The sequence below is a fragment of the Myxocyprinus asiaticus genome, chromosome 24 (assembly GCF_019703515.2).
Source record: "Myxocyprinus asiaticus isolate MX2 ecotype Aquarium Trade chromosome 24, UBuf_Myxa_2, whole genome shotgun sequence".
In the NCBI taxonomy this organism is placed as follows: domain Eukaryota; kingdom Metazoa; phylum Chordata; class Actinopteri; order Cypriniformes; family Catostomidae; genus Myxocyprinus; species Myxocyprinus asiaticus.
Genome location: NC_059367.1, coordinates 14,744,946 through 14,762,451, shown reverse-complemented (window position 1 = coordinate 14,762,451; position 17,506 = coordinate 14,744,946). Strand labels below are relative to the sequence as shown.

The following is a 17,506-nucleotide window of genomic DNA, read 5'->3' as shown; positions in this document are numbered from 1 at the left end:
TAGTTTGGTGCAAAAAGTGCAAATCAATCCCAGAACAACAGCAAAGGACCTTGTGAAGATGCTGGAGGAAACAGGTAGACAAGTATCTATATCCATAGTAAAACGAGTCCTATATCGACATAACCTGAAAGACTGCTCAGCAAGGAAGAAGCCACTGCTCCAAAACTGCACACGGGGACAAAGATCTTACTTTTTGGAGAAATGCCCTCTGGTCTAATTAAATACAAATTGAACTGTTTGGCCATAATGACCATCGTTATGTTTGGAGGAAAAAGGGTGAGACTTGCAAGCCGAAGAACACCATCCCAACCGTGAAGCATGGGGGTAGCAGCATCATGTTGTGGGGGTGCTTTGCTGCAGGAGGGACTGGTGCACTTCACAAAATAGATGGCATCATGAGGAAGGAAATTTATGTGGATATATTGAAGCAACATTTCAAGACATCAGCCAGGAAGTTAAAGCTCAATCGCAAATGGGTCTTCCAAATGGACAATGACCACAAGCATACCTCCAAAGTTGTGGCAAAATGGCTTAAGGACAGCAAAGTCAAGGTATTGGAGTGGCCATCACAAAGCCCTGACCTCGATCCGACAGAAAATTTGTGGGCAGAACTGAAAAAGCGTGTGTGAGCAAGGAGGCCTACAACCTGACTCAGTTACACCAGTTCTGTCTGGAGGAATGGGACAAAATTCCAGAAACTTATTGTGAGAAGCTTGTGGAAGGCAACCCAAAACATTTGACCCAAGTTAAACAATTTAAAGGCAATGCTACCAAATACTAACAAAGTATATGTAAACTTCTGACCCACTGGGAATGTGATGAAAGAAATAAAAGCTGAAATAAATCATTCTCTCTACTATTATTCTGACATTTCATATTCTTAAAATAGTGATCCTAACTGACCGAAGACAGGGAATGTTTTCTACGATTAAATGTCAGGAATTGTGAAAAACTGAATTTAAATGTATTTGGCTAAGGTATATGTAAACTTCTGACTTCAACTGTAATTTAGACATGCACTTTATTACCATCTGCTGTTAGAATATCCAAACTGCAAATGCGGGAACTGAATTTGGACTTTGTGCTGAAAACAGACGTAGTCTTGAAATGTCTTAGCGCAATTACATATTTCTCAGGAAAATAGTATATTGCGCTTTGCCCCACTTAATTTCCATACAGTACACCCACAGTTTGCAAGCATACACCAACAAATAGCGCAGACACTCCCACCCACGTCCACTTGTGTTTTGCACGAAAATTGCGCTTAGAATTAGTGCTCTCGTGAAAATTTGATAAGACGTACCGAATAGTGCTGTGTTTTGCGTGCTTACGAAAATAGAGCCCTAAAATGTGTATTTGTTAAAAACAGTGATGGACAGCAGCATTTCACTAAGTTCTGTGTTATTTTATAAAATTATCATAAGTAATATTATTTTCATTATAGTTAAAAAAAAGATGAAAAATGTCACACAGATGTCTGTGCAGGGATTCAAATCAATCAATGAATTGGTTTCCTCAAACAAATCTGACTTCCCAGTGCTTTATATGAGAGAGAGAGAGAGAGAGATTACTGCCTCACTAGTTCACTTGGCTGTAAATCTGGGCGTGCAATACAATATAAAAAAATAAAATAAAATAAAAAAATAAATAAAAATAAAAATAAAAAAATACGGCTTGTCGGGGGCCTGGGTAGCTCAGCGAGCAAAGACGCTGACTACAACCCCTGGAGTCGTGTGTTCGAATCCAGGGCATGCTGAGTGACTCCAGACATTCTCCAAAGCAACCCAATTGGCCTGGTTGCTAGGGAGGGTAGAGTCACATGGGGTAACCTCCTCCTGGTCACTATAATGTGGTTCGCTCTCGGTGGGGCGCATGGTGAGCTGTGCGTAGATGCCGCAGAGAAGAGCGTGAAGCCTCCACACGCGCTACGTCTCTGCGGTAATGCGCTCATCAAGCCACGTGATAAGATGCGTGGATTGACGTCTCAGATGCGGAGACAATTGAGATTCGTCCTCCACCACCCAGATTGAAGCAAGTCACTACGCCACCATGAGGACTTAGAGCACATTGGGATTTGGGCATTCCAAATTGGGGAGAAAAAGGGGAGAAAAAAAAAAAGAAGAAGAAAAAAAAAAAAGAGGGCTTGTCATGTGCAATACAATATTACAAAAACAACTATCCTCTTTAAAAGTAGCTCAGAAAAAGCTACTATGTTTAAAACATTTTTTTAATGTAGTTACAGTAGTAGCTATAGTAACAGTCTACTGATCTTACCATAAAGGCTGGTATAACAGGCTGCTGGAACTTGGTTCTGAAGGTATGAAGAAGACTTTTAGTTCTACCATTGTAAAAAGACAATGTGCCTGTGAAAAGGGTGAAGAAAAACAAACATCCCTTAAAAGGTTCCTTCTATTCACTGAAGTTTAAACTGAGTCTATATCATAACCTGAGACTGATGCAATTAGCCACTTCTCACATAGCAAACAACATCCATTTGCTTTCAATGCAGCAACAAGTTATCAGCTTCATGCCTAACTGTGGGAAAACTGCAACAACACTTCCTCATTTTGTTATATGGATAGATTAACTCACCTTCTTCGTAGTTGCAGTAAATGCCGATGCGGTCTGGAATGGGGCAGTCCAGGGTTCGGGCTTTATTATTGTGCTTGGCTGTGAGGCTCTGCTGAAGCCAGTTGTTCAGGTGGATGCACCAGGATGCATTACTCTTACCCAACTGGTCAAATCGGCCAAAGGACCGCAAAGCGATGCCAGCTGCAAATGCTTTACTCTCCTTATCAAACCTCACCTCCCAGTAATGGTCCCCTGAATCAATCATGGTGTCACCTGAATTTAAGAATGATACAGAAGCACCAAACCCATAAAAGAGGGCAAGTAAAAGTCCTTCAGTGTCTTTTCTGTGAATGATATTCATAGTAATATGTTTGTGTTGACTCACCCAAGACAGTGTAGGACTCTGCTGTGAAACGGTCTCGACCCACTCTAGCAGTAGGAGCTCTTTTGGGGGACATCATGGCTGTCCTATGGGAGAGAATGGTTTATAAATTGGAACAGTAAATGCTGAATGGCCACATGGCTGGGTAAATTAGCAAGCAAAAGCTGCTTTTGGAAAACAAACATTAATGCCAGTAAATTAATGATTAGATTTTATGAAAATATGTAAACAGGCCGTGCTGACAGTCTGTTTTGTCTACTATGCCAGTCATGATAAGCAATAAAACAACAAATTAATTTGGTAGCAACAGCTACTGGTAGAACAGGCAATGTACAGAGTGCCAAAAAAATACACAGCAGTGTATAACTGTTATAAGATATGTTACAAAGGTGACACATCAGAACTGAGATACTCTTAGACAAGAATTAATATTACTAGACACAGTAGGACAGCTGAATCTGACCTGGCGGGAGAATGCATGGGAGAGCTGGTTCTGTTCTTGTCCTTTCTGATGTCCTGGACTGGTACCTTTCCACCACTGCTGTCCCATTCCACACTGAGATCCTCCACCTTCAAGTTCTGATGGGCCGAACTAGCGTCCAGTTTAAAGACAAATGCTGGAAAGAAAGAAGAGGGAGAGACAAAGGTAATAAATCGTTTATTAAAGGAATATTCCAGGTTCAATACAAGTTAAGCTCAATCAAAAGTATTTGTGGCATAATATTGATTAACACAAACATTTATTTTGACTTGTCCCTCCTTTTCTTTAAAAAAGCATAAATCTGGGTTACAGTGAGGCACTTACAATGGAAGTGAATGTGGCCAATCTGTAAATGTTAAAATACTCACTGTTTCAAAAGTATAGCCACAAGACAAACAATATGCATGTTAAAAATGTGATAAAAATCATTTACTAACCTTTTCTGTGTAAAGTTATTTCCAATTTTACAACTTCGTTGCCATGACGATGTCAACAAACCCTAAAACGACTGTAAATGACTTTTTAAACAACTTTACAATTCAAATAATAAAATTAATGTAAGTGCTTTTATAAAATTATAAGCTTCACATTTCTGCCTTTAAACCCTTAAAAAACTGGCCCCATTCACTTCCATTGTAAATGCCTCACTGTGACCTCGATATTTGCTTTTTTTTTTTTTTTAGAAAAGGATGGACGGAGGGGGGCCTGGGTAGCTCAGCAAGTATTGACGCTGACTACCACCCCTGGAGTCTTAAGTTCAAATCCAGGGTGTGCTGAGTGACTCCAGCCAGGTCTCCTAAGCAACCAAATTGACCCGGTTGCTAGGGAGGGTAGTGTCACAATTAGTGGTTCTCGCTCTCAATGGGGCGCGTGGTAAGTTGTGCATGGATCGCAGAGAGTAGCATGAGCCTCCACATGCGGAGTTTCCACAGTGTCATGCACAATGAGCCACGTGATAAGATGCACGAAGACTTGTCCTCCGCCACCCGGCTTGAGGTGAGTAACCATGCCACCACGAGGACCTACTAATAGTGGGAATTGGGCATTCCAAATTGGGAGAAAAAGAATATAAAAAAATAAAATAAAAAAAAGAAAAAGGATGGATGGACGTGTCAAAATTATTTTCTGTGGTAATCAACATTATGCCACAAATGCTGTCGATTGAGTTTAACTTGTATTGAACCCAGAATATTCCTTTAAGTTTCGTTTTTAAACCATGAAACATGCTTTTATAGATTTATGCAGGGTCCACTATATATATATATATATATATATATATATATATACACACACACACACACACACACACACACACACACACACACACACACACACACACAGTTGTGCTCAAAAGTTTGCATACCCTGGCAGAAATTGTGACATATTGGCATTGATTTTGAAAATATGACTGATCATGCAAAAACATTTTTTATTGACTTTTATTTAAGTATAGTGATCATATGAAGCAATTTATTATCACATAGTTGTTTGGCTCCTTTTTAAATCATAATGATAACAGAAATCACCCAAATGGCCCTGATCAGAAGTTTACATACCCTTGAATGTTTGGCCTTGTTACAGACACACAAGGTGACACACACAGGTTTAAATGGCAATTAAAGGTTAATTTCCCACACCTGTGGCTTTTTAAATTGCAATTAGTGCCTGTGTCTATAAATAGTCAATGAGTTTGTTAGCTCTCACATGGATGCATTGAGCAGGCTAGATACTGAGCCATGGGTAGCAGAAAAGAACTGTCAAAAGACCTGCGTAACAAGGTAATGGAACTTTATAAAGATGGAAAAGAATATAAAAAGATATCCAAAGCCTTGAAAATGCCAGTCAGTACTGTTCAATCACTTATTAAGAAGTGGAAAATTCGGGGATCTCTTGATACCAAGCCAAGGTCAGGTAGACCAAGAAAGATTTCAGCCACACCTGCCAGAAGAATTGTTCGGGATACAAAGAAAAACCAACAGGTAACCTCAGGAGAAATACAGCCTGCTCTGGAAAAAGACAGTGTGGTTGTTTCAAGGAGCACAATAAGACGATACTTGAAGAAAAATGAGCTGCATGGTCGAGTTGCCAGAAAGAAGCCTTTACTGCGCCAATGCCACAAAAAAGCCTGGTTACAATATGCCCGACAACACCTTGACACGCCTCATAGCTTCTGGTACATTGTAATTTGGAGTGACGAGACCAAAATAGAGCTTTATGGTCACAACCATAAGCGCTATGTTTGGAGAGGGGTCAACAAGTCCTATAGTGAAAAGAATACCATCCCCACTGTGAGGCGTGGTGGTGGCTCACTGAGGTTTTGGGGGTATGTGAACTCTAAAGGCATGGGGAATCTTGTGAAAATTGATGGCAAGATGAATGCAGTATGTTATCAGAAAATACTGGCAAACAATTTGCATTCTTCTGCACGAAAGCTGCGCATGGGATGCTCTTGGACTTTCCAGCACGACAATGACCCTAAGCACAAGGCCAAGTTGACCCTCCAGTGGTTACAGCAGAGAAAGGTGAAGGTTCTGGAGTGGCCATCACAGTCTCCTGACATTAATATCATCGAGCCACTCTGGGGAGATCTCAAACGTGTGGTTCATGCAAGGCGACCAAAGACTTTGCATGACCTGGAGGCATTTTGCCAAGACAAATGGGCAGCTATACCACCTGCAAGAATTTGGGGCCTCGTAGACATCTATTACAAAAGACTGCACGCTGTGATTGATGCTAAAGGGGGCAATACACAATATTAAGAACTAAGGGTATGCAGACTTTTGAACAGGGGTCATTTCATTTTTTTCTTTGTTGCCATGTTTTGTTTTATGATTGTGCCATTCTGTTATAATCTACAGTTGAATATGAATCCCATAAGAAATAAAAGAAATGTGTTTTGCCTGCTCACTCATGTTTTCTTTAAAAATGTTACATATATTACCAGTTCTCCAAGGGTATGCAAACTTTTGAGCACAACTATACATACACACACAAGTTTTTGGTAACACTTTACAGTAAGGTTCCACTTGTTAACATTAGTTAACATGAACTAACAATAAATAATACTTTTACAGAATTTATTAATCTTAGTTCATTTTAATTTAATACATATAGTAATTCATTTTTAAATTCAAAAGTTGTATATGTTAACATTAGTTATTGCGCTATGAACTAACATGAACTAACAATGAACAATTGTATTTTTATAAACTAACATTAACAAACATTAATAAATGCTGTAAAAATATATATATATATTGTTCATTGTTAGTTCATGATACCTATTGCATTAACTAATGTTAACAAATGGAACCTTGTAATGTGTTACCAGTTTTTTTCCCCTGTGAGAAAGTATACAGCTGATTTCCTTTTGCATGCTTGCACTTTCATTTTGGTGGCTTAACATCAGGAATTTTTGGAAAAACTTCTGTTTTTCTTTTTTCTAGCTTAATGTTTAATGGTAAATGTATAATTTTTCCAGTAAAAAAACAAACAAACAAACAAAAAACAGTTGCAACAGTCACTGAGCTTTTATTAATTGGCCACTTGTGTCTCCTTGATACTCTTTTGTCAGACAAAGAAAAATATGGAGGTCAGACTATTGTTCTTCAATTGCCATTTAAATCATTTATTACATCACAATTCCTAAACATTTTACAGACCAACTGGCCAGTAACTTTTTGGGCCCTGCTTTAAAGAAGATAAAAGTGGCAACTGTGGTCTCTGCATCAGTCTTTAACTACCAGTTTAGTAGATATAGTGCTGAAGTGAACCTTTGTAAGACTGTTTTTTTTAGTAAAGAGAAGAAACATCATGCCTCATTACCCGTGTGTGTGTGTGTGTGTGTGTGTGTGTGTGTGTGTGTGCGTGCGCAAGTACAACTTACCGTGCGTTTCCAGAGTAACCGGCTCTGAGAATTCACCTGCCACAGCCTTATTGCATGCCTTCACCCGAAAGGTCATGTAACGTGTGTCAAAACGAAGACCTGAAAAAATGAATGGCCCCTCAAAACATTATAGTTACATCTTTAACCATTTCTACTCAAAAAAAGACCACAACCAAAACAAAAATCAGCACTTACCAGTGAGTGTATACTCAGTTTCTTTTATCCCTTCCACTACCATCCAGGGGTGGTCTTCTCGAGCGCGGGGAGGACCTTCATGATTGGTTCTCCGATATTCTAGAATGTAGTGGTCGATTTTGGAGTCAGGTTCAGGTAAGGTCCACACAGCTGTGACTGTGTTATCAAACACCTGGCATTCAGCCAACTGTATTTCTGGCGTCGCAGGCACTAAAGGTGAGAGACAAAGAGATCTTAGGGTCTTCTGGGACATTTTTTTGCACTTTCAGCATGTGCAGTATACTATGATTTTACCCCAAAACTTTAGACCAACAACCCAAAACAAACAAACCTCAATCACATGACGATCCAGCTAGAATATGGTAAAGCTGACATAACACACATTTGCTTGTAGGAGCTTAGTTGTCCCAGATTACCCCACCCTGTCTGATCCAGTAGATTACCTTTGTTTCTAGTCAAAGCAAAAATGTATGCAAGTCCTAAAATTAAACACTTCATTAACTGAAAAATGAGACAAGGAAGTTGATTCTTAAAAACATACAACATTTTAGCATAATCTTTATTAAATTAGACTTCTAAACAATATATAACAGGCTGTTTTTAGGGGTTACTTCTGAAGCATGTGTAGTTTATGAAAAACACTGCTGACTGGAAAAACCTGTTTTAGGGGCTTACATGGAAATAAACAGATTTGACGTCAAAACTGTACACAAACACACGCACAGACTGACAAAAATCTACGTGTGTCAATCGAGTTTTGCTTATGATGATTACTCTTTGATGCTACACTGACCTGGAAGAAATGAGATGGCCTGTAGCATGTTTCTTTCCTGAGTGAAGTCTACCATCAGGTGATTCATACTGTCACTCGCCTTGGCTTTCAATGACAGACGAAATGCTGGAGCCATAGTCACACTGCAGACACACAGGCCGACATAAACACTTATATTAGTTTACAATGACAATAACACACCTGATGGATTGAGAACAGGAATGTGGGAATGTCATGATAAAAATAAAATGCAATGATGGCACAATAAAGGGAGAGTTCTCACTAAAATGAAAATTTTGTCATCATTTACTCACTGTATGACTTCCTTTCTTCCATGGAACACAAAAGGAGATCTCAGGCAGGATGTCAGTCTCAGTTATATTTCACTTTCATTGCAATGTTTTTTGTTTTTATTTTTTCATGAAAAGAATGTAAATGGTGACTGAAAGTTAATCTACTTTTGTGTTCAACGAAAGAAAAAGTCATACAAGTTTGGAACTGCATGGGGGTGAGTCAAATTTTTTACAAGAACTATTCCTTTAAATCACTCCATGCATACACAAACACACACCTGGGGAGAAAAACAGAAAGAAAATACAGAGAATGATGATGTTGCTAAAGACAAGAGTGAAGAAAAAAAAAAAAAAAGGTTAATTATTAAGTGAATTAAATTTCTGGGGTAAATAAAAGTGTAAAGATGTTCTACACTGTGCACTGAACTTCATCAGTATGACAAGTATGAATAGCTGTACAGTACCTATCCTTTATGTCTTTGGCCGCCTGCAGCAGAGAGGAAAGAAGAGAGAGAGAGAGAGAGAGAGAGAGAGAGAGAAGAGAGAGAGAGAGATAGGGAGCAAGAGAACTGAGTCGCACTGAACGATACAACAATACATCAGTTATACCAGCACGTGTTAGCAGGACAAGCCAGCAGCATCTGCCACAATTTGCCACTTTGTTAGAGAAAGCAACATCAGTGCCAAAACTGAACAAAAGATTGTAAACAAACAATCAAAATACTTAGTCACAAATGCTTTGAAAATGCAGCTAAATATGAGAGGAAAAGCTCCTACAACTTATACAATTCAATACACAAGTGTTTTTAAAAATGAAATTACATTCAAAAATGTATAACAATAAATCAATGGACTACTTGCACTGAGCTTGTTGAAATAAACAAGCTTGCTAGTTTCCGGTTATATGCATTTACAATGTGCCGTAGTTGCCTAGTTCCCAAAACTATATTTAAAATGAGTGTTTGGGAGAAGATTTTAAGGTCATTTTCAGAGACAGGAGAAGCAAAAATTTGATCTCAGTGATTTCGACCGTGGCATGATTGTTGGTGCCAGACGGGCTGGTTTGAGTATTTCTGTAACTGCTGATCACCTGGGATTTTCATGCATAACAGTCTCTAGAGTTTACTCAGAATTGTGCCAGAAACAAAACAAAAAACATCCAGTGAGCGGCAGTTCTGTGGACAGAAATGCCTTGACTGGTTGGAGCTGACAGAAAGGCTACGGTAACTAAGATAACCACTCTGTGCAATTGTTTTGAGCAAAATAGCATCTTAAAATGCACAACACGTCGAACCTTGAGGCGGATGGGCTACAACAGCAGAAGACCACGTCGGCACTTTATTAGGGCCAAATGAGTATATGTTACAATGTAAATTAGTAGAAGAGCTGCCAAAGATAATAAGTTATAATGTCTGAAACTGATTAAATACGTGTAGTGTCATTAAACATATTTTGGCGCAGTTAAAGGGATAGTTCACTCAAAAAATTTAAAATTCTCATTATTTACTCACCCTCATTTTGACATATTTACTTTCATGCCATCCCAGATGTGTATGACTTCTTTCTTCTGCAGAACACAAACAAAGATTTTTAGAAGAATATCTCAGCTCTGTGATCCATACAATGAAAGTGAATGGTGACAAAGAACTTTCAAGCCCCAAAAATCAAATAAAGACAGCATAAAAGTAATCCATATGACTCATGTGATTAAATCTATGTCTTCAAGAGGTGTGGGTGAGAAACAGATAAATATTTAAGTCCTTTCTTAAAATAAATCTCCACTTTTACTTTCACATTCTGAAAGTGCAGGTGAAAGTGGAAATTTATAGTAAAAAACAAAGAATTGAAATATTGATCTGTTTCTCAGCAAAAGTGACTGCATTGCTTCAGAATTCATTGATTAAACCACTGGAGTCGTATGGATTACTTTTATGCTGCCTTTATGTGATTTTTGGAGCTGGAAAGGTCTGGTCACCATTCACTAGCATTGAGAGGTCCTACAGAGCTGAAATATTCTTCTAAAAATCTTCGTTTGAGTTCAACAGAAGAAAGAAAGTCATACACATCTGGAATGTCATGAAAGTGAGTAAATTATGAGAGAATTTTCCTTTTTGGATGAACTATCCTTTTTGGATGAACTATCCTTTAAATGTATTTATTTATTCAACCTGACATTAAAACTGCTTCATTCTATTCTGAATGAATTTTAAAGCCTGGCCAGTGTAAGAGAATGGCTAATGTATTTATAAATCAATCTATCCAGGACAATTAACCAAAGTTAAGTCATTTGCAGTCGTACTATGGTGGAATTTATTGTTGCATCTCAACAGGTATGAAATATCGTCAACGAAAGAGAGACGGTCAGACTGCTGCAGGTTATATATGTTTGATTTATAATCTAGAGCTGAGTGTAGCTACGTTTGGAATGGAAAAAATATATTTAGAGGCAAATATCAGATTTCAAACTTCATAAATTTGAGATCAGTCACGTTAACGCCAAAAAACATGATTTATTGTTTTAATCAAGCCTAAAAAGCCTAAGCCCTAAAAATGAGAAATAATCTGCCTTCCCATTAATAAATCTATGCAAGTGTGCTGAACGCTATAACCGGAAATGCCTGAGCCGCACTACATAGAATGCAGAAGCAGTTGTGCAAGTAGTCCATTGTGTTTGTAACACAATACGTTCATTTAGGTTGATGAGATCAGTCAATTCGATTCAAGAGTGTAAACATTCCAAGTGGGCGATACCTGAGTGATGCTGTCATTCTTAGCTGAGCAGAGTGTCTGATTGGCTAATTCAAGCAGCTCCTCTGAGCTCTCCAGGGCTTTGGTACATGCACCCAGCTGGCTCTGAGAGGAGGATCACAATAATCATAGTATCAAATAATCATGCTTTTTTTGTCTAGGAAACATTTTGTCTCTCTTCATATAGTCACAGGACACATACATAATCTTGAAGCTTACTCAGTGAATTCCTTCAGGCATTATAATAAGCCTGGAATCCTGGATTGGTTTAGGCAACCTCACTTATCTTTATTGACTTTTAGCAGCATAAACAACTAGAAGTACGTAATATCAGCACTACAGTCATAATTGTTGTAGGGTGGCATTTTGCATACTGGTGTTATTTTTGGCACTGGATGCCTAACCTTATTTGCCTTTGATTTTAATTCATATTTTACTGCATGTTTGTTTTACTGCATGTTTCGTTCTATTCTGCTTGTTCTAGAAATTGCCACTTATGCAAAATGTGCAATATTACTTTGGTAAGAAAGTATTTGCCAAGAATATACATGTACAGTTGAAGTCAGAAGTTTACATATACTTAGGTTGAAGTCATTAAAACTAATTTTTTAAACATTCCACAGATTTCATATTAGCATACAAGTTGTTTAGGACATCTACTTTGTACACTACACAAGTAATTTATCCAACAATTGTTTACAGAAAGATTGTTTCACTTTTAATTGACTATATCACAATTACAGTGGGTCAGAAGTTTACATACACTAAGTTAACTGTGCCTTTAAGCAGCTTGGAAAATTCCAGAAAATTATGTCAAGCCTTTAGGCAATTAGCCAAATAGCTTCTGATAGGCTAATTTGGGTCAATTGGAGGTGTACCTGTGGATGTGTTTTAAGGCCAACCTTCAAACTCAGTGCCTCTTTGCTTGACATCATGGGAAAATCAAAAGAAATCAGCCAAGACATCAGAAAAAAAATTGTGGACCTCCACAAGACTGGTTCATCCTTGGGAGCAATTTCCAAACACCTGAAGGTACCACATTCATCTGTACAAACAAATAGTACGCAAGTATAAACACCATGGGACCATGCAGCCATCATACCACTCAGGAAGGAGACGCATTCTGTCTCCTACAGATGAACGTAGTTTGGTGCGAAAAGTGCTAATCAATCCCAGAACAACAGCAAAGGACCTTGTAAAAATGCTGGAGGAAACAGGTAGACAAGTATCTATATCCACAGTAAAATGAGTCCTATATCGACATAACCTGAAAGGCTGCTCAGCAGGGAAGAAGCCACTGCTCCAAAACTACCATAAAAAAAAAAAAAGCCAGACTACAGTTTGCAAGTGCAAATGGGGACAAAGATCTTACTTTTTGGAGAAATATCCTCTGGTCTCATAATGACCATCGTTATGTTTGGAGGAAAAAGGGTGAGACTTGCAAGCCGAAGAACACCATCCCAACCTGGGGGTGGCAGCATCATGTTGTGGGGGTGCTTTGCTGCAGGAGGGACTGGTGCACTTCACAAAATAGATGGCATCATGAGGAAGGAAAATTATGTGGATATATTGCAGCAACATCTCAAAACATCAGCCAGGAAGTTAAAGCTTGATCGCAAATGTGTCTTCCAATTGGATACCTCCAAAGTTGTGGCAAAATGGCTTAAGGACAACAAAGTCAACGTATTGGAGTGGCCATCACAAAGCTCTGACTTCAATCCAATAGAAAATTTGTGGGCAGAACTGAAAAAGTGTGTGCGAGCAAGTAGGCCTACAAACCTGACTCAGTTACACCAGTTCTATCTGGAGAATTGGGCAAAATTCCAGAATCTTATTGGGAGAAGCTTGTGGAAGGCTACCCAAAATGTTTGATCCAAGTTAAACAATTTAAAGGCAATGCTACCAAATACTAACAAAGTGTATGTAAACATCTGACCCACAGGGAATGTGATGAAAGAAATAAAAGCTGAAATAAATTATTCTCTCTACTATTATTCTGACATTTCACAATCTTTTTTTTTTTTCTCCCCTTTTTCTCTCCAATTTGGAATGCCAAATTCCCAGTGCGCTCTAAGTCCTCGTGGTGGCGTAGTGACTTGCTTCAATCTGGGTGTCTCAGTTGCCTCTGCGTCTGAGACAGTCAATCCACGCATCTTATCACGTGGCTTGTTGAACGCGTTATCGTGGAGACATAGCATGTGTGGAGGCTCACGCTATTCTCCGCGGTATCCACGCACAACTCACCACATGCCCCACCAAGAGTGAACCACATTATAGTGACCACGAGGAGGTTACCCCTTGTGACTCTACCCTCCCTAGCAACTGGGCCAATTTGGTTGCTTAGGAGACCTGGCTGGAGTCACTCAGCACGCCCTGGTTTCGAACTCGCGACTCCAGGGGTGGCAGTCAGCGTCTTTACTCGCTGAGCTCCCAGGCCCCAACATTTCACATTCTTAAAGCAGTGATCCTACCTGACATAACAGGGAAAGTTTTCAATGATTAAATGTCAGGAATTGTGAAGAGTTTAAATGTATTTGGCTAAGGTGTATGTAAACTTCTGACTTCAACTGTAAATGTGAAGATGTATTTATTTATTTATTGATTTTGCATCTTGATACAGGTAGCTGGGCTTCAGATTAGATTAAATACTGGTTGGAAACATCTACAAATCACATATAGTTGAGGAAAATACAATCAAAAGTACAATGAACCTCAATCAGTTAGAAGAACATTAAAATTTTTGTGATGTAAGTCACAAAATGGTTGCATCATCACGGAATATACAGGATGTTTTAACAGTATATCTTGAAGTAAAAAAAGTACTGCAAACAGGGGAAAAACACCTGGGGTTAAAATGTTTTCAAACCTGCGTATTTTAACCTTCTGACTTCAGGTTCATATACTTAGTCAAGAGGAAGTGCTTTCAAATTATATTCTTCTAAAGGATATAAATAACACCAGTAATGACAGAGTTATACGTCATTTCAATAGAATGAAATGGGTGTTATGAAATACATGTACAGGTATACAAAGATGCAATCTGGATTACACATACACACACACACACAAACTAATCCTCAAGGATCTCTTATTATCCTTCACTTAACATGACATGTCTAAGTCCTACATGAGCTCTAAAGCTGTCTCACTCTGCCGACCCTTTCACTGCTTATGTCCGCTCATTCAGTCAAGCAAACATGAAACACTTGAGTTAATTTATGTAGAATTTATTAACCCTTATTATGGCTTTAGACCATCACAAGAGTGATCAAAGAGCTTGGCTCAGACACTAAAACATGCATGTTGACATACATTTAAGGGATAGTTCACCCAAAATGAAAATTCTCTCATTATTTACTCACCCTAATGCCATCCCAGATGTGTGACTTTCTTTCATCTGCTGAACACAAACAAAGATTTTTAGAAGAATATCTAAGCTCTGTAGATCCTTACAATGCAAGTAAATTGTGGCCAGAATTGTGAAGGTCCAAAAAGCACATAAAGGCAGCATAATTCTTCTTTTGCTTTTGGCGATTCGCATTCTTTGTGCATATCGCCACCAACTGGGCAGGGAGGAGAATTTATAGTAAAAAAAAAGGACATAAATATTGATCTGTTTCTCACCCAGACCTATCATTTCACTTCTGAAGACATGGATTTAACCACTGGAGTCGTATAGATTACATTTATGCTGCCTTTATATGGTTTCTGAACCTTCAAAGTTCTGGCCACCATTAAGGAGGTCGCACACCGTACATGTCTGGTGGACAACATGGCGTTTCTAAAATTCGAAACGATTGTTTTCAATGAATGTACGCACATCGCCGCTGCTCGGCGTCTGTCGGCGGTGCCCACCTACGATTCCGGAGGCAGCTCAAATTTCTGCCGCATCACGGAGCGCAATTCGTATATTTTCCATGAATCATTATCAATGGACATATTTTATTTACTCTACACTTGTTAATTCTTGAAGAAGGAAAGGGTAGCTTTTGTATGTACAGTCTGCCAACTGAACCGCATCAACATGCCCTGTGTTTGATACTTGTGCTGTGTCCTAGCCGCGACATGGCACATTTCATCAGGTGTGTCTCCCTTCACTGGCTCCCAATTAATTATAGAATCCAGTTTAAGGCCTTATTATTGGTTTATAAGGGACTTTATGGTTTGGCACCTCATTAAATATCCGTTCTCCTTTCTCAGCATCAGACCTCCAGGCCTTTAAGGTCTTCAGACTGTATGCTGTTAACTGTCCCCAGGTCCCAATTAAAATGTAAGTGCGATCGTGCATTTTCGGTTGCAGCCCTACATCTCTGGAACAGTCTGCCGGTCCATATTAGAACCTGTCCTACAATTGATGCTTTTAAATCACTTCTTAAAATGTACCTTTTCACTGTAGCTTATAGATCAATCTTAGAGTAGCAGTGTTTTTCTATATTCGTCTTTGTTTTTATGTGTAAATGATGTTGTCTTTTAAAGTTTTGTTTTAATCGCTAGCATTGCACAGCACTTTGGTCAACAATTGTTGTTTTTAAATCTGCTTTATAAATAAAAGTGACTGACTGATCGCCTTAAGCTTGCATTGTGAGGACCTACAGAGCTGAGATATTCTTCTAAAAATCTTTGTTTGCATTCAGCAGAAGAAAGAAAGTCATACACATCTGGGATGGCATGAGGGTGAGTAAATGAGTGAATTTTCATTTTTGGGTGAACCATCCCTTTAAGCGCTCTCACCTGTAGCTCATAGGTGCGGCTGGCTCTTTCCTGTTTGATGCGTGTGACCATGCCCTCTTTCAGTTCATCCAGGACAGCATGCAGAGAACTAAACTCTGAGTCAAGATCCTCCTGCACTCGGTTTGCATTCTCCTTGAGACACAGTGAAAAGCGCAGTCAAATGCACAGTCAAAGCTGCATTGACCTGCCTCTTATTATGAGAGAGAATGTGCATATATCTAGGCCACTTCAAATCTAGCTGAGAGTTGACATTTCATCAAAAACATGGTTCAATGAGCAAAGATGTCATTACTAATTAAAAGTCAGTAATGCAATCTATCAACATTATTTTAAATGTGACACAAAGTTGTGGGTTTACCTCTAGGTTTTCTAAATTCTGCTTTAGACAGCAGATGAAATTCTGAATTTCTTCATTCTTTAGGGCCAACGTGGTGATGATCTTCTGCAGTGACTCCTGAAACATGCATATGAAATCAGAAATGCATGCATACATGAAGTCATACAACACAAAAACTGAATGGCAATTAAAATAGGTTGAATATGGTTGCACATGCAGGGCCTCAAACACTTTTTGCTTTTGCCATCGAAGTAAACAGCTGCTAGTCTGTTTTTAAGGCAGTTTCTGAATATTAATTATTTTTCTGCCTTGGGACACCCAGTGCACTCATCCATTCGTGATGCATATTACATAAGTGAAGCAGAGAAGGTAAACGTGAAGATATTTCTGTACATCATGCATGGTTGACCAGAAATGTCATGTTTCATTCTCATCCAGGCCAAATGCATTGGATTAAGTCACTGATGATGCCACACACAAGCGGCTTTATGTCCAGGGCGCCTCCCTGAAGCCAGAGTCTTCAAACAATACAGGCCGGTTTGGGATTGCCCTGCACCAAAATTTGCCATCGCTTGTGTATGATTTGCATCCATGACTGAGCATAACTGCAAATCCCTCCTAAATAAGACTGCCTGCAGTGAATATTTGAAAACAGAACTCGTATTACATTATGGGGCTGCGAGAACCGGTGCAGTTTCTAGCGATTCAAGGTGCTTGTTGAACAACTGAAGGATATCTTCATGCACGCATCGTGCTTTAAAAACACTGAAAATCCTAACGTTACAAACTTGTTACTTCATTAGACTATCCTTTACAAAAAAATACTCATTTCCACAAACACAATGGGCGGAGGGCGTTTGGAAGTGAAGCTACAAGCTAACGGCATTTCGTATTTAGTCTGTCTTTTGAATGCAGCATCTTCTTTCTTTGTCATCAGAGCGTTTCAATTATAATTTCTTTTTTATTTCGGTTCAAGCTTACCCTCTGGTCGTCCATGCTGTCGATATGCAGCACCTGTTTCAGATATTCTCAGGATATTTGTCCCAAGTCGTCCGCAACAGCGCTACTCCACTGGCCCGTCGCCCTGGTACTGATGTTGCTATGGAGCAG

The 17,506-nt window shown here is 39.0% G+C and overlaps 1 protein-coding gene across 1 annotated transcript in view; it reads right to left on the bottom strand.

Moving 5' to 3' along the window:
* Positions 1 to 17,506, bottom strand: part of fsd1 (fibronectin type III and SPRY domain containing 1) — a 22,210-nt gene extending 4,704 nt beyond the window's left edge. The window contains exons 1-12 of the mRNA XM_051653836.1: positions 17,378 to 17,506; positions 16,418 to 16,513; positions 16,060 to 16,191; positions 11,332 to 11,433; positions 9,045 to 9,067; positions 8,309 to 8,430; positions 7,516 to 7,725; positions 7,321 to 7,419; positions 3,417 to 3,570; positions 2,957 to 3,039; positions 2,593 to 2,844; positions 2,275 to 2,363 (exon numbers count right to left, since the gene is read on the bottom strand). Of these exons, the coding sequence (XP_051509796.1) occupies positions 2,275 to 2,363; positions 2,593 to 2,844; positions 2,957 to 3,039; positions 3,417 to 3,570; positions 7,321 to 7,419; positions 7,516 to 7,725; positions 8,309 to 8,430; positions 9,045 to 9,067; positions 11,332 to 11,433; positions 16,060 to 16,191; positions 16,418 to 16,513; positions 17,378 to 17,392 (1,377 nt within the window). The 5' untranslated portion in view covers positions 17,393 to 17,506. The remainder of the gene's footprint in view (positions 1 to 2,274; positions 2,364 to 2,592; positions 2,845 to 2,956; positions 3,040 to 3,416; positions 3,571 to 7,320; positions 7,420 to 7,515; positions 7,726 to 8,308; positions 8,431 to 9,044; positions 9,068 to 11,331; positions 11,434 to 16,059; positions 16,192 to 16,417; positions 16,514 to 17,377) is intronic.